Here is a 24,410-nt window from a genome sequence, read left to right as displayed (position 1 = left end):
CATTTTTCTCATTAAGAAGTTAAAGAACTTTTTTTTTTTTCTTTCTTTCTGTATTTATGATTGGTAATCATAGCTTTTTGCAAACCATTCCAAGCAATACACCAATTAAAGCATAGTTTAGTTAACATAAGTTCGGGTACATTGGAGAGTGAAACATCCTGTAGTAATTAAAACATAGGCATAACACATGTTTTTTTTTGTTTCTCTTTGTTATCATTAATTTAACAACTTTCTCATTGAAATTCTATTGTTCAATAGTATAATACCAAAATCACAGTGTTAATACAGTAGGCATACATGATGTTATTTGACATAATCACAGGAAAATCAATTGAAGCAAATGTTCTTCCTGTCTTCATAATGTAGACAAATGGCTTTATGTTTTTGTGTATCATTCTCAGGTTTGGAAATGGCTATTCTGTCAAGGTTTGGCTTAATAAAGAAATAAGCTATCAAAGAAAGATTTTGGACTGTCTACAACTGCATTTTCCTGGAACACAGTTTAAGGTACAGCTAAAACATTATCATCATAGTATTTTTTCTAAGGCACGATTAAGTATGGGCTGGTAAGAACAATATATACACATTTGGATATATCGATCTTCTTTGAAAAATGACATATGAGCATCCTTTTTATTTTTCTATTAGGCCATACTTACAAATCTGACTTGTTATATTGATAAAATCAACTCCAAACAGTCATGTAAATAAATAGGCCCTTTCTCTGAGTCAAAATTTCCTTTTGATTTTATTATTGATGAGTTGAACTTGCCTTTATGTTCATCTGAAGTAGGAGTGCAGTGTAGTCAACAAGAGTATTTGCTTTGATGGCTTTCTGATATGGTCCAGAGTTGATAAGTGTCAGTCTTTACTGAGATTCTTTTATTTGATACGAAGTCTTACAAAAGCCCTATGGTAATTACACTCAAAGAAAATTTCTTGAAGGCCTTTAATTATTTTGTTGTTCGGTTTTATTTTTACTTTATTCATGTTTAGGAAAAGAATCATGTAAAACTGTGACTACGTTAGATACAAACCTGTTTGTGTATATAAGCGTGTGTGCGTGTGTTTGCTAAGCCTTTTCCCAGACTGCCTTGAATCTGTGGTACCAAATTGTCCTTTAATGAAATTAACAAAATCTCATCTCAGAACATGCGCAAAATGTGTGCTCTGAGTCTGATAATTTCTTTGTGCTAGCAGCGCAGACAAAATATATCCTTGTTTAAAAGCTCTCGTTTTACACGTTGATCTGCAATGAGAGCCCATTGAAGCTAGACTGGTTACAAGCAAGTGTAACTCTGTCATAATGTGCATTTACTTTTATCTGTTTTTATAAATTTTGCTTGTTTTAAGGGACAGCATCTTAACCTGCTTGAGTACCTCATACCACGAAGCCAAGGGTGCTTAGCAGAGCTCTTCAGGGTCCTAGAGAATCTCAAAGCTTTTCCTCCCATCAAACACTACTCCATTAGCCAAACCACATTAGAGCAGGTATTTTTCCTTTATCCTTTTTCTTTTTCTTTCTTTTTTTTTCTTTTTTTTTTTTTTTTTGTCTAAATATGCTGTGTATTGTAATTATTGATGTAGTAGAATACTGTATTGTTTGTTGGATCACCCAAATGTATGCGATAAACCAGCAGTTTAAGCCATCTGAGGTCTACACAGTAATTTCATAAACCCTACTGCTTTTACACTGGAGGGGAGCACAAAAAAAGCATTGCAAGTAAGCCTTATGTTTGTACTGTGTGCAAAGAAAATCAGTGCTTAGATGCATCTAGATCTGTGTGGAATAAGAAGATGGGACTGTGAACCGCTACTTTCACAGTCCAAAAGTTGGGATCTTACCAATGTCCTTGAAAAGGTTGAACCAGTCCCTGTGAATTACAGTAAAACTTAGGCTTACAAGGACATTTTCCTTTGAGAGTTTTCTTTTGCAGTGAGTGTCACACTGAACGTTAGGGAACAGTGGAAATACACAAACAGACAGAAGAGATCCCACTACTAAAGGCTGTGAAATCCTATTTGGGTGAAAGAAAGAACAGACTTGTGGCAAGGATGGAATTTCTGGGTGATTGTGATGTGTTACAGCATCTTCATATGCAACTTCTTATGTATTCTACAAACTCAGAGAGTTGCATCTAGTCAAAATATTAATTTTCTATGATAGATGGTGTGAACTTATTCCTTTTTCTCATGTGCAAATCATTAATGAAGTATTCTGATCTGTACTGGTCTATTAACTGCTTGTAAATGATCTATTCACTGAAAGGCTGAAAATAAGGTAATTTCAGCCTGTTGATTGTTCAGGCATTGTTCACTCAAGCTTATTTCCTCTCCATTATTCGTGGTGATTCATCACCTCAGTCACCTACCATTGTTTCCTTTCCCTGACTGAGTGTCAGTTTTAAACAGTGAAATCTTTCTCCTGAATAACAAACACCCTTATAATACATCCTAACTTTGTTTGCATATGAATATGATCATTTGAATCAAGAATAGCCATCTTTCCCTCTGCATTCCTTGCTGTCAGATAGATGTGTGATTAAAAAGCAAACAAGCCTTTCTGTAGTAAGGTCTGTTAGAAAAAAAAAAAAGGAGCTACATTAGTCATCGAATCATCACTGCAACGTTCATAAGTACACTTTCACCTTGAAGTAGCTGAACCCTCATCTTATGATGGTTATTGATGGAAACAGCAGGCTTAAGTTCCTTAGGTGTGTCATTTTGAAGCAAACTTAAACAATTGTTTCCCACTAACTTGTGCAGCAATATAATATAATTTTCATACATAAGTTGCTAAGTAATTTTACCATTATTTTTACAATTTGTCAAGCACTGTGTTAGCTGGAGAGGTGAAGAGGAATTATTTCTAGAGTTTACAAAACATATCTCTAGAGAGGTTTCCTCAACATCAACCATTAATTTTTGTGTCACTAAAGCTTAGGAAAAGAACTGAAAATGTCATCAGCTACGTCTCTGAAGTTTCAGTTCAAGCACTGTTATTTTGAAAGTCCTACTTTTTTCATGTCTTACAGGTATTCATTAATTTTGCTACACAACAGCAAGGAGTCTCACATTCTTCACAAGAATCTCCTGTTGTTCATCATGACCACCTGCCAGTCTAGGCTCAGAACAGAATACAGCTTCAGCAGCATGTGTGTGTATATTAGTGTATACATATGCCCATTTTACATGCAATAATTTTTCAGCTGTTAACAATCTGTGCATGAGAAACAAATTGTAGAAGCAGAGGTGAGTTTGCATTTGTAGGCTAGAAGGAATGCTACCAGTTCTGAGTAAAACAAGAAACTGGTTACATACAGACCAAAAATCTGCCAAAAAGTAATGCTTTTTAATTAACTGCAATTTTATAACATAAATGGCCTAATTAATACAGCTTTGTGTATTAAAAAAAATCAAAAAAGGAAAAAAAAGGCTCATTTGTAATGTCATGAAATGTCACAGTGTATAGTAGATTTTTTTTGTGTGTGGTGACTCTACATTCGACTACAGTAATCTTTTGTATGCACACTCAATATCTAATTTTGATATTATAAGACAAGAAAACCCCATTGAATGGTAGCAGTAGCTGGGCTATCATCCCATATTTGTATTTAATGGCACAGATTGAGAGCCTTTTGACTTCTGTATTAATTCAGTTCTGTGTTGTGACAAGCTAAATTAGCTTTTTTATTGTATAAAGGATGCATTATATTCCATAAGGTTTTATGTTAAAGAGGTTATTAGTGTATTAGTCTGCCCCCAGTTATCTTAAGTAAATTTAACAAGGTTTCATAAATCATACTTGACAATGGGTTTTCCCTTATGCCGGCAGGTTGCTGCTGGAGGAATTCTCAAGTATCTTTGTAATGACTTATTTCCTTTTTCTTATCTTGTTTCTTTTTTTTTGTAAAAAGGAAGTAAAAATGCTGTTTAATAGGCATGTTAAAGGAAAATAAGATAAGCATTCAGACATTGATCAATGAACTTTTCAATAAATATATATTATGATGCTAGATACTTCAGATAAGGCCATGCCACAGCCTTCAACCTATACATGCATAAAATAAGTGAATATTTAATGAATAAAATCTCCTTGTGTATTGTAATGGGAGAAAAAATTACCAAAATTTTTGGAGTAAACTGCTTCCTCTTTCAAAACAAATCTTCGCAGCTCCTGTGAAAAGTGGCTGATGCCACTTTTATTAGACTACGTTTTCTGATAGTTGAAATTGTAGAACCGATGGCTTAGAAGTGAATTGCTGCAATATAATTCTGGGGTAGGCAGGGGAGGGGGAAGTCTACTTTAAGATGGAAGAATTTGATTTTAAATAGACAATTTTGCAGTGCTGCTGCTCTAATTCCTTGCTGTACCATGATGGAATATTAAAAAATACATTCTTGTGGTTTAGGGTTTGCAAGCTGACTCAGAACACAGTTTATTGAGGCTTGACTCGTTGGTGTGTTTTTGGCCCACTATGCTTTTTTAAAGTCAGAATTCAGGTTACCTATTTCTATAAAGGTGAATTTAAATCCTGGAAAACTAAAAAAAAGAAAGAAAAAAAAAAAGGAAGATTTACAGTCTTGATCTGCATGTACATATAGATCAGAGTGAGCAAGCTTATGAAACTGTTTTATCATTACAACGGCTTGGTATATACAGTCTGCTGCATAATATTAGAGCTCTGCCATGGTCCTCAAGATCCAAAGCACTCAAGAGCCATTAGATCCCAACAGTCACCATGCTGGTAGAAATGCCATGGCACAATGGGGTGGCCATGTTTGAGGTGAAACCGGTTATCTTTAATTTCTGCACGAGGCTGAGAGTGGAAGGTTTCTGAAGTTCCCAGTTCAGAACAAAAAAAGGTCAATCTTACAAAGCAGAGTGTGAAAGAAGTAGTGGAGGTGAAAGAAGGCGGCCGCAGATGTAGGAAATTTGGGCAGAAATAGGGTTATGCTGTTGAGTGTCCTGCTTTATTTCAGGATCTTAGGGTGGAAGAAACTGAAGGTACAAGGCAAAGCCAAGAATCTTTGAGTTATGTCTCAACAGAATAACATTTCTGGACCCCTTGCTCAGATGGAAAAAGTAGAAGGGAATGTATGGGATGAACACGTGCACAGAGCTTTTTTATTTTTTTTCCTGTTGGTACGTTAATTTGTAAATTGCTGACATTATGATTGATTAGCCTTTTTTGGTTTTTGTTTGTTTTCATAAACTAATATCTCTCAGCCATCACAAGTACTTAAAATATGAAACATACACAAGGAAATTTAGAGGATGGAATTGGGAAAGGAGATGCTGCCAGTTCTTGGGGTGTGAGGCAGTTGAGCCAAAAAGTCTCATTTGTACGAAATTGTGACATGAGTGCCTATTCCTGCTTAGGAAATGTGCCAGGGAGCTGAATTAATAAAGCAGTTGTGCAGCTTGCTTAGACCAAGGGAAGCATAAAAACATACAAGACTCACTGTGGTGAGACTGAAAAACAGTAGCCTAGCTGAATACTTAGATAGGGGAGCTTTTTCAAGGTTTGGCTGTGTAACACTAATTAAATGTCATTTCTTTCTGATTAAAATGTGAAAGATTATATTAGTTTAATAGATGAATACAGTAAATAAAGTTTACTTCAGATTGATGGTTGAGTAAATTCAGTTAACAGTGTTTTTCTTTTTTTAAATTGCTTCATATGCATCTCAGGAGAGCCAATTTAATTCGGCAAGTAGCAAACAATGTCTGTCTACCAATCCTTTATGGCTGAAGAAGGTCAAAATCTAATTGAGTTCCAGAGTACTGGGCTCTATCTTAGAGGATATTTTCCCTCTCTTTGACTTGCTGCATTCCTGACGTACGTTAAGTTTCAATAAAAGTCTTCTGAAGATTTTTCAGGGTTTTAAAAATTTAAATAATAATAATAATAAAATAATTCCTAAACTAGGAGTTTAGACAGAAAAGGTCACTTATACATTAATGATGGAAGAATCTTCGTACTCATTAATCATGCAGAACTATCTCTTCTTCTAACACCTCTGTGTTTTGAATCAAAGACAGCTGAGGATTTTAAACAATAACTTCTCTTGTGAGATTTTTTTTAGGAAAATTTCATGTTCTTTCAACTGGAAATTTCGCTGACTATGAAAGTGTGCCCTTCACCTTGACTCATAAAATACAATTATGCTAAAAATTAGAAAATCAGCTGAATATCCGAAATGCTCAATACTGAAATCAAGGAGATTGTTTTCATTCTTGTAGGGGACTATTCCCCTATCTGAGTCAAAAGAAGGGCTTCTGCCAATCATAGAGCACATTGTTTCATGCCCTAATTTAATTTTCATACAATTATAGAATGAGGTGGGCAAAAATAAACTGTAGGTCTGAACCTTACATCAAAGTACCACAAATGCAGTGGAGGAGGAGGGGTGGTGGTAGCAGTGGATAGGATGGTGAAAAGTCATGCACGGTCATTTTGAATCTGGCTACATATTAAATTTCTGTCTGGATTTTTGTCCTGAGAGGAAAGAACTTATTTTTCTGGCTTGGTTGAGTCATGACCAAAGATGATAAATTTCCCGCAGCGTAGCAGAAGACCTGTAATGTGATTTCCAGCAGAGGAATTGGGCGCCCTTTGAGCTTGTTGGTCCTTGTGAAATTTGAATCACTGGGGCTTGAAATCTCATAAATTAGGGAGTTAAATCTGACTTTCTAGAACTGCTCAACTCCTAGATCAGTCTAAACCCAATTTAAGTAAGAATATTGTTTTCCTGGTCTTTTCCTAGAATGTAGTAAAGCTGACACTTGCTTTGGTTCAGTTTAATATGATTTAATCTTTTTATGTCAGAACTTTCTATTTTTCTTTCTAAAGAATAGGGAGATCAAAGCTAGCAGTGCAAAGATCTTGCTATAAGTGATTGAGAGCTGACTAGGTCAGACAGCTTTCCTGAGACCTACAAAAACTGAAAAGAAAATGCTTCCTGTGTTGTGTGTTGGATACTTGTAGTATCAATTTTATTTGTAATATAACTCCAGGGAGGGTGGGCAGCAGGTACAAAGCAGAAATCACAACTATCTTATTCTTGCATGGAAAGAACAGTCTGCTACTATCAACAGGCAAATTACTGCTGAATGTTTTAACAGATGAATTCTTCATGCTGAATAATGATATGGATCACTGAAAGAAATCCAGGTATTTTTCTTCTTTATTAAATTTTTGTATTACAGTGAATATTGTTCCAGCAGTACCCTCATGCCTATTGCTACATGGAAATACATGTTGGGGTAGATTCTGGCCCCTTTCACAATGGCTCTGTAAAAGCTTTAGTCAGACATAGGCACTATAGATATGTATGGACTTCTTTAGCTTAGGCAGATCAAAGCACCAAGGTTCATATCTACTTTCCCACAGAATACAGATAGAAAAAAAGGAGATACAAGCTATATAGGCAAGTGATTAAGTCAATAGTTGAGGTTTCCATCTGCAACTAGTTTATTCCAGCTATAGGACACCATACATACGTCATTTTGCTGCCTGTTAGGCTGCTGGTGCATGCCATGGACAATTTAAAGAAGTGCCTGAGGATTCAGCTGACTCTGAGGTACCCAACAGGAAAAGAATAGGAATATCTAATGTGCTATGGAATAAGGTAAGATCAAACAGGAGCCCTTCCACCTTCATGTTGAGGCAATAAATGCTACTTTATAATTAAGTGTAATGCATATAATTCAAGAGAAGTATCAGAAACGTTTTTTCCTTTAACTTGTGTTAGAATAGAGAAATTGCAAACCTTATTTCATATAGCATTTTGATACCATGCTTAATCCCTATTGTGTATCCCTTACTATATGCAATAACCAGACCCCCAAACCCCTCAACTCTCCCCTCAGACATCAATCTTTTGCAGCTTGATTCACCTTCTACAAACTGTGAAAGTTTGTGGTTTTTTTTTTCTTTAATTTTATTCAGATCTGGTTCTTAAAACTTTAATAACTATAGCTGAGAACTTAAGTGAAGGAGTGTGTGACATTTATACTGAATCAAATGGAATGTGCATGTAATGGTCTAGCTGAGCAGTTGTAGTCATCTAGTACTTTGTAGCTGGTGATAATTGTCTAATAAGAACCTGAAATTGTTTTCTTAGGAGTCTGTTATATGAATAATTCTGGTATCAAAGTGTGAATCCAAAATACATTTAATCTAGAGAAGAGGGTATTCTCAGTATATAAAAGGTTAGAATCAAGGTCATGCACAACATTTTGAAGAGTTGTTTCGTTGGAGTGGTTTTCCTCTCCCAAAGTTAATTATGCGATTAAAGTGGCACTTGTCAGTGGCCATCTAGTCACTGAAAATACTGATGGCCCAGAGCCAAGATTATTTACATGCTGGTCATTGAGACAAGCCTATGCTCCCATTTCAGTAGTCTCTTTTTCACTAACTGCATGCTTTAGATGAACTGGTAGTAAAAGTTAATGCACAGAATTATATTTTCAAGTCTTTGCAAGCTGTGCAATTAGAAATGGATTTTCTACATGTTCAGCAACTGGCTAACGCAGAAGATTTTAAGTATTTCCATATATTAAATACTTTAAGTAAATCTTTAAAATAGTATTCACAGAAATGTGTTACAAAGTTATGAGTTATTGTATGCATATACTATATAGACTTCTACCTTAAATCTAAGTGTGAATAAATAGGTCCATAATTATGTATTTCCAATTGTGAAAAGGATAGATTTAGCTTTAACCCATTTGGACACTTTTGATTCTACGGTTCTGACAATTATCCAAGATATTTCTATTATTCATGACAACTTTAAGAAAAACATAACTATTTCCATCTTTAAATTTTCAAAACTTAAGAATTCTGACAGTTAAATTTTATTTATAATGTGATACTTTTCCTGAATTTGAAGTTGGGCTTGTCCCAATGCCAGGCTAAATAATGATCATAATAGCACAAGAACTCTGACGTTGTTGAAGGATGGGAGGAGCAGAGGAGTGCTGTCCAGTGAGTGTGTCATCTTGAGCCCCATGGCTGCTTTATTTCATGAGGAATGCAAAAAAACTTATAACAAGTGAGTACTATCCAAAAAGTTTAGTTAGAAATGTATGTTATTGCAAGACTTTCTAGCAGTGAGATGAAAAGTGTTATAAAACAATTGTTTTGACTTTTCATTCACCTGTTTTTGCTTTTAGAGGAAACCAACAGACTAACCCCAAAGAAACTTGATCTGTTTTCCCAGTTATGAACTCTTTACTGGAAATAAAGATACCAATTCACAGCAGAGCTTCAGGTATCACAGTTAAACAAATAAAAATCTTCCAAAGCTGGTTTCAGATCAAGTGCAACCATATACTAACAATGCCTTACAGATCTATTTTTTTTAAATCCTTCATATCTACTCTTTTGTTGTGCCAAAGAAGCAAGTGTTAGCTGGATCAAATGCAGAAGGTGATTGGAAACATTTTATACAACAGTGTATTCTTATTTCAAGCAAATTGCAGTAGATAGGATTGGACAACGAAATCTGCAATCCAGATGCCTGATGTGTCCTGAAGGCACAACAGTCCATGGTTTCAAAAACTTTCTATAAATAGTCAAAATAGTTTTATGAAACAAGAAGGAAAGCACAACCTCACTTGTCTGAGGTTGCAAAGGAGGATAGTGGCAAAATTAGGGAAAGAACCCTTTTTTCTTTTTCCCCAAGGTTAGTAAAACACATATGCAGTCTTGTTACTGAGTTTAGACAGAGCCGTTTCACCTGAGTATCTGGATTTTTTCAGTCCATTGGTCATATAATAAATACAGGTTTCACTGTATTTCAGGCTAAATAGAGAAGGGCTGTGTACTGGAAAATAAGACACAGAGTCTTACCCATCAGTCAAACCTAACCCATGCATGCAGCCAGGGCAAAAGAGAGAGAGTGGGACAGAAAAGAGGAATGAAGTTAAGAAAAGAGGGAATACAGCAAAAGACATTTCTGAGACAGAAATTCTATTGCTGAAAGATAGGAGTGGAGGAACCTTGGAGTAGCCTGCCACTGGTGATGTCTTTCTCAGAGCCAAAGGAATAAAAGAGAGGTCATGTAAAACATTTTGAGGAGGGAAGGATAGGGCTTTCATAAGATAGCAAAGAAAATCTTTAATACTGTGCAAAAGAAACCTGACATAATATGATGTTAATTTCCTTGTTTATATATATGAACACAATTAGGCCAGTTTACTTTCCATTTGGAGGGTTGCTTACTACATATGGATGTGGCTGTATTCTGTTGATCAACTACAACCCTGCTAATTTCTAAGACTTTTGGGTTTATTTGATTTTTAACATCCTGTTGTCCAATAGAAATTATAGGATGAAACACTAACACATCAGGATGGAGAATTCTGTATTCCCAGGTAAGCATGGAGCAATAGGGAATCAGGACCTGGCCTTCGGTGGGAACTGGGCTAATTTACTGTGGTGGGTTGACCCTGGTCGGATGCCAGGTGCACATCAAAGCCACCGTATTACACCCCTCCTCAGCTGGACAGCAGAGAGAAAATACAAAGAAAGGCTCATGGGTCAAGATAAGGACAGGGAGAGATCACTAATGGGCAAAACAGACTTGACTTGGGGAAATTAGTTTAATTTATTACCAATCGAAACAGAGTAGGATAATGAGAAATAAAACCAAATCTTACGACACCTTCCCCCCACCCTTCCCTCCTTCCTGGGCTTAAGTTCACTCCTCATTTTCTCCACCTCCTTCTGCTCAGCAGCACAGGGGGACAGGGAATGGGGGTTTCTGTCAGTTCATCACACGCTGTCTCTGCTGCTCCTTCCCTCTCAGGGGGAGGCTCCTCACACTCTGCCCCTGCTCCAGTGTGGGGTTCCTTCCACAGGAGACAGTCATCTGTGAACTTCTCCAATGTGAGTCCTCCCCATGGCTATATAGTTCATGAACTGCTCCAGAATGGATTCCCCACAGGGTCACAAGTTCTGTGAGCAAACCTACTCCAGGCTGGGCTCTTCTCTCCACAGGGCTACAGGTCCTGCCAGGAGCCTGCTCCAGTGTGGGCTTCCCATGGGGTCACAACCTCCTTTGTGGGGACCCACCTGCTCTGGTGTGGGGTCCTCCATGGGCTGCAGGTGGATACCTGCTCCACCATGGACCTCCATGGGCTGCAGGTGGACAGCCTGCCTCAGCATGGGCTTCACCATGGGCTGCAGGGAAATCTCTTCTCCAGCACCTGGAGCACCTCCTGCCCTCCTTCTGCACTGACCTGGGTGTCTGCAGGGCTGTTGCTCTCACAGTCTCATTCCTCTTTCCAGCTACAGTTGCTGTTGCGCAGTAACTTTTTCCCCCTTCTTAAATATGTTATCAAAGAAGTGCTACAACTGTCCCTGATGAGCTCAGCCTTGGCCAGTGGTGGGTCCATGTTACATCTGGCTAGCTTTGGCTCCATCAGACATGGGAGGATCTTCTAGCATCTTCTCACACAAACCACACCTGTAGCCCCTCTTCTACCAAAACCTTGCCATGCAAACCCAATATGTTGAGCAACTCATAGAGCTTGACCCTATGTATTCATTGCTATTGTTTGTGCTGCTTTTTGTTGCCAAACACATCCCTGAAAAGAATGAATCAAATTCTGTTTTCTCAAGAACTGTGTTCCCATAAAAGTTCAGTCAGGACTTGGCAAGACTGTGGTAAAATATCTGATTTTGCCTGTTCCAGAAGTTGGTTCAGATCTTCAAGAAGACATAATGGGAAAAAACAAACAAACAAACAAAAAACCCACACACATTTTGATGACACCAAGATGGGTGGTGTGGTTGATAATCTAGGGGGAAGGGATGCTGTCCAGAGAGACCTTGACAGGCAAGAGAAGTGGCCCCATGCAAACCTCATGAATTTCAACGGGGCCAAGTGTAAGGTCCTGCGCTTGGGTTGAGGCAGTCTCAAACATGGATACAGGCTGGAGGATGAGTGGACTGACAGCATCCCTGAGGAGAAGGACTTGGGGGTATTGGTGGATGGAAAACTGAATATGAGCTGGCAATGTGCACTAGCAGCTCAAAAAGTCAATCACACCCTGGGCTGCATCAAAAGAAGCATGGCCAGTAGGTCAAGGGAGGTGATTCTCCCCCTCTACTCTGCTCTCATGAGACTCCACCTGGAGTACTGTGTTCGGCTGTGGGACCCCCAGCATAAGAAAGACATGGACCTGCTTGAGTGGATTCAAGGGAGGGCTACAAAGATCATCAGGGGGATGGAGCACTTCCCCTAAGAGAACAGGCTGAAAGAGTTGGGTTGTTTAGCCTAGAGAAGTGAAGGCTCTGGGAAGACCTTATAGAGTCTTTTCAGTACTTAAAGGAGACCTACAGGAAAGATGAGGTGGTACTTTTTATCAGGGAATGTAGTGATTGGACAAAGGTATTAAACTGAAAGTGGGTAGATTAGATATTAAGAAGAAATTCTTTATGGTTGGACTCAATGATCATAGATGTGTTTTCCAACCTAAAAAATTATATGATTCTACTGTGAGGGTGGTGAGACACTGGAACAGGTTGCCCAGAGGAGCTGTGGATGCCCCATCCCTTGAAGTGTTCAAGGCCAAGTTGGATGGAACTTTGAGCAACCTGGTCTAGTGGAAGATGTTTCTTCCCCATGTCGGGAGGGATGGAAGAAGATGATCTTTAAGGTCCCTTCCAACCCAAACCATTCTAGGATTCTACAATTTTCCTGTTCATATAAAATTGCATCATTTTCTTCTCACTTGCTTCCCTCATACCCTGTTCCTTGGATCCAGCTCATGTGATCATGATTTGGTTTTATTCCCATGTGTATGCTCTGTTTACAAATTAATATATAAAGAATTTTACATGTTACACAACATTTTATCTCAATATTAAATTAATCTTCTAATGAAGTTGTGGCTGCAGATAAGAAGGCAGGGAGGTGACTTTTGGCCTTAAGACGATGAAGAGACATGATTCAGTGTTTGAGAAAGAACTGACTATGCAGCTGTTATTAAAGGCTGACTAGAGGCTATGGTTTTATTATACAAAAAGGTGTAATGGAAAAGAATAAAGGGCAAAAGACCAGCAACATTCCATTTCTCCAAACACTAACAAGCCCTCAGTTATTCATTTGCAATTAAAGTTCACTGAATTAGCTACATGAAAACAATAAAACATGGGTTCTCTCAGGCATATTCTCAACAACAGTGTTAGAAAAGAAAGGTTTGATAGGGCAAAGAATGAAAGTACCGTGACTTTGAACTTGCTCAGTAAATTGATTCAGTTTGGATTTTTCCATCGTCTGTGCACTTTCTCCTTTCTTTGACTTCTGTGCCTCACACCTTCAGGTGAGAGTAGCAGGAGCACAAGGATCTGCTACGTGTCTGAACTCAGGGATGGAGTCTGACAGCAGATATCTAATGTTACTCTGTGCCTGAAGGGTGCATGTCTCTAGAAAGTGGAAAGAGCCCTCTTTTTAATCACTCCAAGATATAGACTGTATGAAGAATAGGAAAGCTTCTTGCTGGTAGCCTTGCTCCCTTATAAATATCTGTGACTACATACTTATAGATGTAGCAGAGAAACTACCACAATTTTTTCAGGAAGGACATTAGCACCAAGGCTGTATTTGCTAGGACTTTGCTCAAGATTCTTCTTCTTTTAATAGGCTTTTATCAATCAATGTTTTCAATCATTGGCTTTTACTCCACTGCTGTCAAGCTGCAGCTCACTTAATGTTTTTTTGGTACTACGTGTTACACAGGTCTTTAAATACACCAGAGCTGAGGCTGAGAGGTTTTTCTCTGAGGGAAGTATTTCCCTTGATAGCTGCTTTGCCTTTTGCTCACTATACTGGTTGCCAGATCTTGGATATGAAAAGCTTCCCCTAAATTGTCTTTGTAGGGAATACTGAAGAGCAGAGACATTTTCTGTAGATCATTACTCTGTTTTACTTCTGCTAAATCATTAGAGCATTTTTTCTAAATAAATTAGCTACTCTTGGAAAGCTCAAAAACATTGGCAACGTCTGTCTTCTGTTCTGCTCAGTGTCTTGGTGTCTTCCATTAGAGGGTGCATCAGTAGGTGTCAGATGAAAAACACCATGCTCAGGAAGAGCACTGAAGAAAACACTGACACTTCTGCAGCGTTCCCCAAAAATGTATGTAGAGGTCCATTTATTAAAGATTTTTTTCCTAGTTGTTCACAGGAGTAACAACTGTTTAGAAACATAATATTAACAGAAAGCAAATTTAGAGTTCGTTTAGGCCAACGTTCCAAGATTCAAGGGTAACAGTCAGAGCTGGTCTTGCTCTTTCACTGTCATGTACGTTGCCTATGTGCCTGACCAGATCTAAGTGCAAGGGTTTGAATCTATAACTGCAGAAAGTTATGGAGGGCTTTTGGCAACTAATTTTCATTGATAGCACTACAAATTAGTTTTAGTTGATTTCATGGGCTGGGGAAAAAATGTCAGTTTGACTGCTAGCCTTTCTTCATGTTACTTTGGAGATGGTAAACAATGTGCATGTCTCAGAGAAAGGTCCTTGTTGACATAATCAAGAGCCCAAATAGTAAACGTGTCTCAAAAGTTATAGACAGGTTGTCAGGCTTTTTCAAGTGTGTCTGAGCAGACTTGGGAAATCTATTATAGATTTAATTTTTTTCTGTTCAAGGTTTGAATCTTCTGAGGCCAGAATAGGTGGGGCTGTGATTACCAGTTTGACTGTTGTCCTCTGGTCAGTCCTTTCATTTTGAACTGAATGGGAAATGTAGAAATGTACAAAATGCTGCAGGTGACCCCAGTTGCTGCAGTTTCTGACTCTGTTGCCAAGCAGCATAGAAAATGGTTATGACGCTGATTTAGATCACGGTAATAAAAAGTGACATAAAAGCAAATAGTGTGTTTACATGTAGCCCTTTGGCTTTAATGAAGCCCAGAGGGCTGTAGCAGTCCAAGTCTTAATTATATTATGACTGCAAATCTGATGGCAAGAGCCATCTCAAAAGGACGATACCTGCCTAGAAAAGCTACTGTGCTAGGTGTAAAATAGATAAATGTCTGAAAACAATAGCAGTATACCAGCGAGCATGACGAAACCAAGGACATGTTCTTTTATGCAGTTTCTTCCAGCAGAAAGCATTTATGTTAGCTAGCAGCCTTGCAAAGGTGGAACTGTGACTGTTCAGGATACAACAGTACTTTTCCCCTATTATTTGGTTTGGGGAAAGGACCAACCCTTATATGGACTTTCCATATGTTGTAATATGTTCTTTTTGAGGGTCATCTGGTCTGAAACTATTGAAATTTCTCTACTGAAAAACATTGTCAGTTACCTTTTACAAAGAATAACAAATATTCTTTGATATTAAACCAGTAAAATACAAGCCATTCTTCTGGTGGTTTTTTGTTTGTTATTCCTGCTCTCTTTTATTTTTCCTTTCTCTTTTCTTTTGTGTGTGTGTGTGTGGGGGGTGGTTGTGTAGGGTTTGTCATTTTTTTATTATTTTTTTTTTCATGTGGGAAGGTATGAAGATTGGGAGCAGAAGAGGATGAAAAAAATATTTTTGGCTGTGAAGTTTTCCTAACAATGTAGATCTTTTAATACAATGTTAAGCTTCTACTTCCCCTCCCCACTCCCCCCCCCCAAGTCCACCAAATGAAAATTACTCTGAAAATTAACCCCTTAAATGCCTTTGAAAATTCTATGCATTTTACCCTACAAATTTGATCAAATAAATATAAACACTTATTTTGGTAATAGATATGTTTACTTATCTGTGTAGAGATTTTATATGGTTTTACCTTGTAAGTGCAGATAAAATATTTACTCTATTTAAATAAAACTTCATTCTCCTCAAACATATTGCATTCCATTTTCTTACCAAAGCCAATAAACCCAAATATATGAAATACTATGCAGTAGGTAAAAGGAAATGTATTTTGGTCAGATGTGAATAACAGATTAGAAGAATCTTTATTTCATTTTTATCTTGCTTTGATCTGAAACCGAACTATGAGCAGCCAGAAACATTAAAGACTGGGAGGAAATAAAGATGACTCCTTTTCTTGATTCACATTTAATTGATTTTCTAAAGAAGGGAATATGACCCTGTTTGTTAAGACAGCATTATGTGAACACCCTTTAAAATGTTTTGAGTTGATTTCTCAAAAGGTACATCTGTGTATCAAAAGGATCTATCACTGCATCAGTGATTCTGCCTTAGGCACAAAGCTAAAACTTTCTCTGGTATTCCTTGTTATGTTACAGTTTTTCCTTCTAGGTAGCAGTTGGCTTAAATCTGCCTTCCAAGACTTAGGCATATATCATGGAGAAGGAAATAGAGTTTGGATTTAAGTACGCAAGTGAAAAAATTTGCCCTCTTGATGTATCATTAAAGAATATGATGTTCAATTAGATACAGGAACTGGAAATAATATTTATATTTTCAGACCACCATTGTCTATGGCAAGCTTGATAGAGTAATTTGTAGATGTACAGAAAAGAAGAAAGTGTCTTATTTTATATCGTTCTGATCCAAGATGTTCCTATGCATAGAAAAAATAGCTTTTGAAAATGTCTTTGAAAACTATGAGAAGCAAGGGCTCTGCTCTTCCCCATCTCTGATTTAGACAGTGGCAGGAGGACTGGGCCGATGAAGCAGGAGTCCCTTTATGTTTTATCGCCACGGGGATATTTTCATCTTGCCACTGGCAGAAGTCAGACTGGAAAAACTACAAGTGCTTATTTTTTAGGCTCTGCCAATGTTTTGATTGCAGAATAGTGTTTTCCACTGTAGATTCTGCAGATGCTTATACTGTAACTATGTCTACTCATCAGCAAGCTAATTAACACAGTGTTGTCTTGCTAGCTTGACTTTTCAGACTTCAGCTTGTTCCACTGAGGTGACTGGGAGCAACATTGTTTTAGGTAGATTAGAGTTACAGCCAGCCAGCATGTCATTCTGTGTGCATGTTTTTGATCTGAGCATTGCAAATTTTCTTTTTAAAACTAAAGGTGAAGCTTTCAAATGTAGCAGCAGTGGTGTTTGGGAAAGGGTGTAGATTTGGTGGTTGCTATCCTGTGCTACGTAGCAGTGCTGCTTCTCATATACAATCAAGTAATTCAGGCATTCATTATTCAGGAATACTGCCATATATATCAGGCTATAAGTGTTAATGATGACAGCTAGTGGAGGTTTGCTTCTCTTTTAAGCTTGAAGCTAATAGTCTCTAGTTTTATGTATCTGCATCATGATACAGATAAGCAACCAAGTACAACATGCACGGACATTGTTTTCTTTGGTTATAGGAATGTTTACTTGATTATCACAACTTAGGTCTATGGCACCAATGTCAAACTAAAATGTGTGCTTAAAAGCAGGAAAAAACTCTTTGAGTGTGACAGAGCACTGGAACAGGCTGCCCAGAGAGGCTGTGGAGTCTCCTTTGCTGGAGGCAATCAAAACCCACCTGGATGTGACCCTGTGCAGCCTGCTCTAGGTGACCCTGCTTTAGTAGGGGGTTGGACTAGATGATCTTTACAGGTCCCTTCCAAACCTGGCCATCCTGTGATTCTGTGTAATGCATGTATATCTACTTTGTTTCTCAAGTTCAAATATCCCTTTGTCTGCAAATGATAATCATAATAATTTGAGCAATGTAAAGGACCTTACAACAAATTGGATTACTTAGTGGCATGCCAGGTGAAGATTTACATTTCAAATTATTGCCATAATAGTCACTCTCGGTTCTTTCCTATCAAGTCACTTTGGGTGGACGTGATAGGAAAGGAAATAATGAAAAAAAAAACTGGTTAGGGTTAGGTTTGTTCATGACTTCTCAGAACACCAGAGGGAGTAAGAAGGTAAACTTCTTGAAAAGCAGCTGCTTCCTTGGAGGTTGAATCCTTAGAAAGTAAGTTTGCCATACCAGCCAGGTAATTAAAACGGAGGCTATTACACCATTAAAAACAAACAAACAAACAAAAAAAAAACCACCACCCAAACAAAAAAACCCAAACCAAACAAACGAAAATCAAAATCACAGTGATCTCTTACATGTTTCTGGGGTTTTCTTTGTCTGTTGTGTTTGTTTTGGTTGGTGTTGTTCCCCACTGCCCCCCGCTGCCACCCCCACCCCACCCCCCAAATACTACTAGCATTCTTCTCCCCCGCCCCGCCCCCCTTTTGTTTATTGTTTTGAGAGGATGCTTTTGTTTTTATGTCTCTGAATGCTGACTGTGTGTTCATCTAGGCTGATACTAATGGACTGGCTGTGATGGAAATCAAAGTCCTTGTTTCTCCTCATCAGAGACCCCTTTAGGCAAATGTTAACCTGCCAAAAGCATGTGCATTCCAAGGAAGATTTGCAAATGAACTAGTTGTTTCCCATGAACAGTATTCCCTGACCTAAATATTTCTGTGCTAAAAAAAAAAAAAGAAAAGAAATGGTATGAACTAAGAGGCTATTACAGAAAATATTTTCTCTAGTGTTCCCTTTGCCCACTCAGATTAATATTAACTATTTCTAGAGTATGATAATAAATTCTGGTGAGTACAGCATTTCATTGTGGTTATTCAAAGAACTGGCCCTGTGACTATAAACTGATGTTTTACCTAAGTGGATTAGCCCGCTTGCATGTTCTTTTAAATAACAATCTGCTAGTAGCATTGGAAAGTCAAAGACAATTGGGGAAATATTCTCATCTTAATGTGTTGGATATTGCCAGCTGACTTTTTTTTTTTTTTTTTTTTTTTGTGTGAACAACATTGCCAGTATAATGAATTGTGAATGCAACTCTGCAGTACTGAAAAAGCCTGTTTTTCATGTGGCACCACAAGCACCATGACAGTAAATTAATTTAAGTGCTTTCTTTCCAGTTTTCCTCTATCTCTCTAGAAATCTTAAAGCACTGGTTTGAATAAATGAAGAGCAGGCCAAGTGTGGAGATGCAGCTGATCCTTGGTCTACTATTGTACAGTCTGAGGCAACTATGAGCTTACACGCACTCCTAGGGCCTGTGGGGAAGCTGGGTACAGGCAGATGGCTGCAACCCTTGCTAGAGGAATACTATTAGACAGAGTCTGTGTAGCAGGTGGTACCAAGTACAGAGAGCTGGACTTATGTCTCTCCCAGCTTGCTGAGAGATGCTTTATTTGGACTTTACAGTGTGATAAATGCAGTCATTATTCATGTCAAAAATAGAATGTAATTGTTGTACCCTGTGTAAATGTGGGACCTGTATCGCAGTTGTGGTGAGTGGGCACGTGTGGTTTTCCTTTAAGACAATGTGATGGCTTCCCCTTCCCCTGAGGCAATCGCTGCTTGGAAAAGCCCACCGAAGGAGATAAGGAAAGTGCCAGAGAAGGACCACCGAAGGAGACAAAGACCTTAGGATTTGAAAAAGCACGTCAAAGGAGAGCCAATAGGAGGAGAAGGTGTACCCTAATGACCCAATGGGGAAAGAGCGGGACGGACACCCGGCGAGAAGAGATTGGTCAAGATCCAGGCATAAAAGATGCTGCTTTTAGGACTTAGGTGTGGTGGAACTAACTGAGTTCTCCGCGCACCCAGCGCTGTTTTTGCTTATTGTTTCTCAACCTAAATTGATTGAACCCAAAATAAAATTGTTTTAATTGTTATAGTTTATAACAACAGCACTGTCAGCAGGAGGCAGGACACATTCCCATATACAGTTGTTTCCCCAAGGCTGAAGTGGGGAGAAACTCTCTGCATGCCTTTTCCCCTCATCTGATTCCTTTACACAGGAGCAGCCACTTTAAGACTTCCATGTTGACTGTATTGGTCCTGCTCTTGCAATACTTCTGCTACACGTAGCAACAATATGACAATCATCAGTGCCAATTCTTACGCACAGGACTAATGGTAGCATGAAAAACAGTGCATAGTGAGATGTGGAGCTCTTTTAAGTAGTTCTTTATTGCATGCAGACAGCACATTTTACTTCAATATTTCTGAACTTGTAGCTTTGTTGTAATAGCTTCTGCCTTGCAATTGAATTCTCCCTTGAAAACTGAAAAAAAACCCACCGAGAACAATCTCTTTATATAAGCTTATTTCTTGACCATATTTGTTGATATCTGTTATACCTCAGCTTTTTGTGCTGCTACTGTTACAGTAAGCAAAAGTAAGACAATTTATACCAGCTGATGATTGGCCTTGGTGGCCAATTCCTTGGTGGTACATTCCCAGCTACCTCTTTAATTTCTCAGTTGCTACTGGTAAGGAGTTTGGTGACTTCAGTAAGTCCACTGAAACCAAGAAAGTCTTTTCATTTCTATTGATGTTAGAATAAATAAAGGCCCATAGTTTTTTTTCTGAAACACACATGTTTGATCTTTCAGTGCTGTTCATAAAATCCTCTGTTTTATAAGTTAAATCCCCCTGGTAACTGTTGTCTCCAAATTATCTAGCATGTCTCCAAAACACCTACTTAGTCATCCAATATTTTTGACTATTGCTATGATCAGGTAATATGATGACATGATTACAAAACAGAAGATTCTCACTTACTTACTTGTGGTATACTTATCTGACTTAGATATCTTTCCTAAGATGATAACAAGAAGATGGCAAGCAAGACTCTCTCCTCTGATTTACTGTAACCTACCCCATGATATGGTGAAACAGTGATATGCTGAGCAAGGTCCAGGCATGTGCTCGGTGATTCCTGGTGCAGTGTAAAAGTTGCTGCAGTGACAGGATCAACCCTGCAAACAGAGTTCTTCCCTTGAGCTGGCCATTCTCTCTGCAGGACTCTTCCTTGCCCTGATGCATGTGCTTCCACTGGACACCCTTTAGCACTTTCCTAGGTTCATCAAATAGTTTGAGTAGGAAGGGACCTTAAAGATCATCCAGTTCAAACCCCCCTGACATGGGGAAGAAACATCTTTTGCTAGACCAGGTTGCTCAAAGTTCCATCCAACTTGGCCTTGAACACTTCCAGGGATGGGGTATCCACAACTTCTCTGCAACCTCTTCCAGTTTTTTACCACCTTCACAGTAAAGAATTTCTTCCTAATATATAACCTAAATACACCCTTTTTCAGTTCAAAGCCATTACCCCTCATTCTATCACTACATGATGCCCTTGTAAAAATTCCCTCTCCAAATTTCTTGTAGGCCTCCTTTAGGTGCTGAAAGGCTGAAATAAGGTCTCCCCAGATCCTTGTCTTCTCCAACTGTATTTATTTCTACGTGTCCTCATTTATGAAAACAAAACTTTATTTCAAAATCAGGTCTGAGGTATAGGTGGGAATTTAGATGTCCAGAAGGCTTTTGAAGCCTGACTCAAGGCTTGAACTATTACTGAAGTATAGGTGTTTTTTTGAGAAGGTAAGGCCAGAAGCACTACTTCTACTACTTAGTGAAATTTTTGTACTGAAGCATATTCCTCTCCAGTGTAGGCTAACAATACACTATTGCTCCTAAAGATTAACTTGGTCACTAAAAATCCCAATTTAGAAAAATATCCCCCTTGAAGAAAATACTGAAAGAGATATTTAATCACATTACTTAAAACTCATTAAGAACAAGAGAGTTCAATGCATGCTTGAAATTTAACATGCACTTAAAATGTTTCCCCAGCTGAGAAGAACTTAAAGTTCACCTTTGCCTACCTGGATGCAAGACTCTGGAGACATTCACTCCAATCCTCTGTTCTTTTCTGAAGTCAAACTTGCTTCAGTTGTGCATACCATGGTTCACTGGTTCACAGGCTATGGGCTGTTTTAAGACTGTTCTGAGCACAGGATCTGGCTTCCTGCAGGTCAGATCTCAGCTTCTGCACCATGCCCACAGCTGTTTGTTGACCCAGAGCAGATCACAGAAAAATGGAGCTACCTGAGTGTCCAGTGCTTAGGAGTGCAGGGTCACCCATGCTGTTGGGTAAGCACTCTCAACCATCTCAGTTGCCTTCTCTGTTGTAAGTACAAGCTTACCATTGACTCTGAAAGTGTCTAACTTTTCTGTTGGTTTATCTTTTTAGCACCTGTGACATACCTTTCATTTCTTTGCTGTCTTCCTTTCTTTCAGATCTTGAGGCCGCTAAAACGATACGAACCTTTGTTTTCAAGATTTTTTTGTTTCTTTTCTCTTTTCCGAGTGTTTCTGGGATTCCAACAATTCTAGGAGGGCAGCCTCTATAAATACGTGTATACTTTATATTTTTTTCTAGAAGATAGATCTTACCTTCCCCACAGTTTTCCAAATGAAGGGATTGAAATCATTGGACAAGAAGCCTTAGATGAACTAGGTCTCAATATTTGTAAATTATCCAGAGTAATAATGACAGACTCATCCTTACTTGAATGTACTTACAGACTCTAATTCTTTTTTCAGAGCCAGAGAATACATTTTCATTATAATTTTAATTAAATATTTTTTCATAAGTGCCGTGGTTTTTTTTAATTATCTATTTCTCATAGAGGAAAAAAGAACCACATTTTACTTTCAGATGTTCTGATTAAAAAAGAAAAATGAAAGAGTTTTCAAATATCCTAGTAGGAAGCCATAGCAGTTGCTAACTCTGGAGTAATTCTTCATTTACATAATGTTGAAGATTGGAAAGGTCTGAAAATAACAGCTATGATAGGGAGAAATTTCTGTTTATTGAAAGTCATGGAAATTGGGAAAGTTGCATGCTCGCATGCCCTCGATTTATTGCTTCCTTACTTGTGCTAAGAAGCCATAGAAAAGTGTTGTGGATCTATTGTGTAAATTATTTCTGGTTCTGTGTAATCCTTTTATGTATTTACAGAGCAATGATTAACTGAATGTGAATTCTTAAAAACAATTAATGTTTTAGCTCATCATATTGATATTCCAGATATGCTGCTGTTTTGATAATTATGCATCTATTGTCAAAGACTTTTAGAAAGAGGAATTTAGCGTATTTTTTTTTCCCTGGAAAAAATCAGCCTTCACAGTCTCCACTTCTCTAAAAGCTGCAGGTGTTTAGCACTTATTAAAATCAGGCAACTCATCTGTGGTTGAAAAAAGTACATGCTCAGCCTTTTTATCTCTGCACAGTATTGAATAAAGTCTTGTCACAGACTTCAAAGATCCATCCCAATATCCCTTCTTTTGAGTTATTGCAAGAGAAAGGAATAGCTCTTGATTTCTTTTGTGTGTAGGTAGATAGATAGATAGATTGGATTAGTTGTCTTCTGTTTGAGTATTTGGTGTCAGAAGTGCTTCCTTCCTCTAGCAGTCGTCTAGGACAAGCTGGGAAATGGATAGCTTTTTACTTAAGGAAGACCCTTTCTTTAACAAGGTAAGTATTCTGTGTGGTCTCTTTTGATGTTTGAGACAACAGTTGGGCATGACTTTTAAATATTACTTTGTTTGCTGCCCAGCTTTGACATAGGAAGGGAGTGAATGGAAGTGAGTGAGAGGCTAGCATGTTCAGCACACAGCACCCTGGAGAGACAGTACTGCTTCTCATTTGAAATGCAGAGCCCTTTCTGGTTGGCTCAGCTCATGGAAATTAAACATGTTGCTCGTGTGTGCCAGTCCCAGGGTAATGTGGGCTGCAGCATTTAAACTGTTCACAGTGTTGAGAGCACCTTTTCTCTGTGCAGTACTCAAAATCTAAAACATGGAACTACCTTGGCTTCCAGATGCTGTGCCATCCATTACTGCAGATTTGCACTATTTGTCAGAGAAATAGTCAAGCTTTGGTTTTATGTGCCTCACACTTAAAGTGTCTTAAACTATGTTTCAAACACTAAGCATTGCCAGCATGCCCAGGTTGAGTGAAGATGTGAAGCCCCATCTGAGATGTTCAAGGCCTCACGTGCAGATGCACATACCCCAGTGAAAAGGAGCTGCTATGGATGTAGCTTCTGCAAAGGCGGGGTGAGGGTGTTTCAGCTGAACAAAGCCTAGCTTTGCCACCACATCTGGGCAAGTCAGGTCTGGGTGCTGTTTTTTCCTATAGCTATTAAGTCTTCTAAGCGTAGTCAGGGATTTTGATACATTACACTTACTTTTGCTGTTCTGTAATAGCGTATTATTTACCTACCTATTTACCAGAAAAATCCCTCAAAATTGCTAGTAATGTATATTATATTTTGTATTTGCTGTCTCTCATAATGGTACACTATACAATGGGAGCATTGATAAATATTCTGTAAACAACATGTACCAATTACCTTTAAAATAAAAGGCAACTAGCAATTTTTCCTGAACTCTGCATCAAAGAAGGTACAGTCTGAAGAAGTGTTTTTACCAAAGAAATGGTTTCAGTTTCAGCAGAATCATTAGTATTTTTTGTCCCACTTCTGCTAAAGCTGGTTGCCAATACCTTTGATCCATTCATGTTCATCACAAAGTTCTTCAGCTTCATTAGGTTGGTATGGCATAACATTTAACTTACAGTGAGAAGCATCAAA

The 24,410-nt window shown here is 38.2% G+C and overlaps 1 protein-coding gene across 2 annotated transcripts in view; it reads left to right on the top strand.

Moving 5' to 3' along the window:
• The window catches only part of ABCA13 (ATP binding cassette subfamily A member 13), a 218,324-nt gene extending 202,566 nt beyond the window's left edge, over positions 1 to 15,758 (top strand). For both annotated transcript variants that reach the window (XM_080379025.1, XM_080379026.1), the window contains exons 59-61: positions 402 to 507; positions 1,354 to 1,491; positions 3,036 to 15,758. In XM_080379025.1, the coding sequence (XP_080235151.1) occupies positions 402 to 507; positions 1,354 to 1,491; positions 3,036 to 3,125 (334 nt within the window). In that variant the 3' untranslated portion in view covers positions 3,126 to 15,758. The remainder of the gene's footprint in view (positions 1 to 401; positions 508 to 1,353; positions 1,492 to 3,035) is intronic.
• Positions 15,759 to 24,410: the final 8,652 nt, after the last annotated feature.

Source organism: Falco punctatus (assembly GCF_963210335.1).
Source record: "Falco punctatus genome assembly, chromosome: 3".
Taxonomy (NCBI): domain Eukaryota; kingdom Metazoa; phylum Chordata; class Aves; order Falconiformes; family Falconidae; genus Falco; species Falco punctatus.
This window is presented reverse-complemented; position numbering and strand designations above follow the sequence as displayed.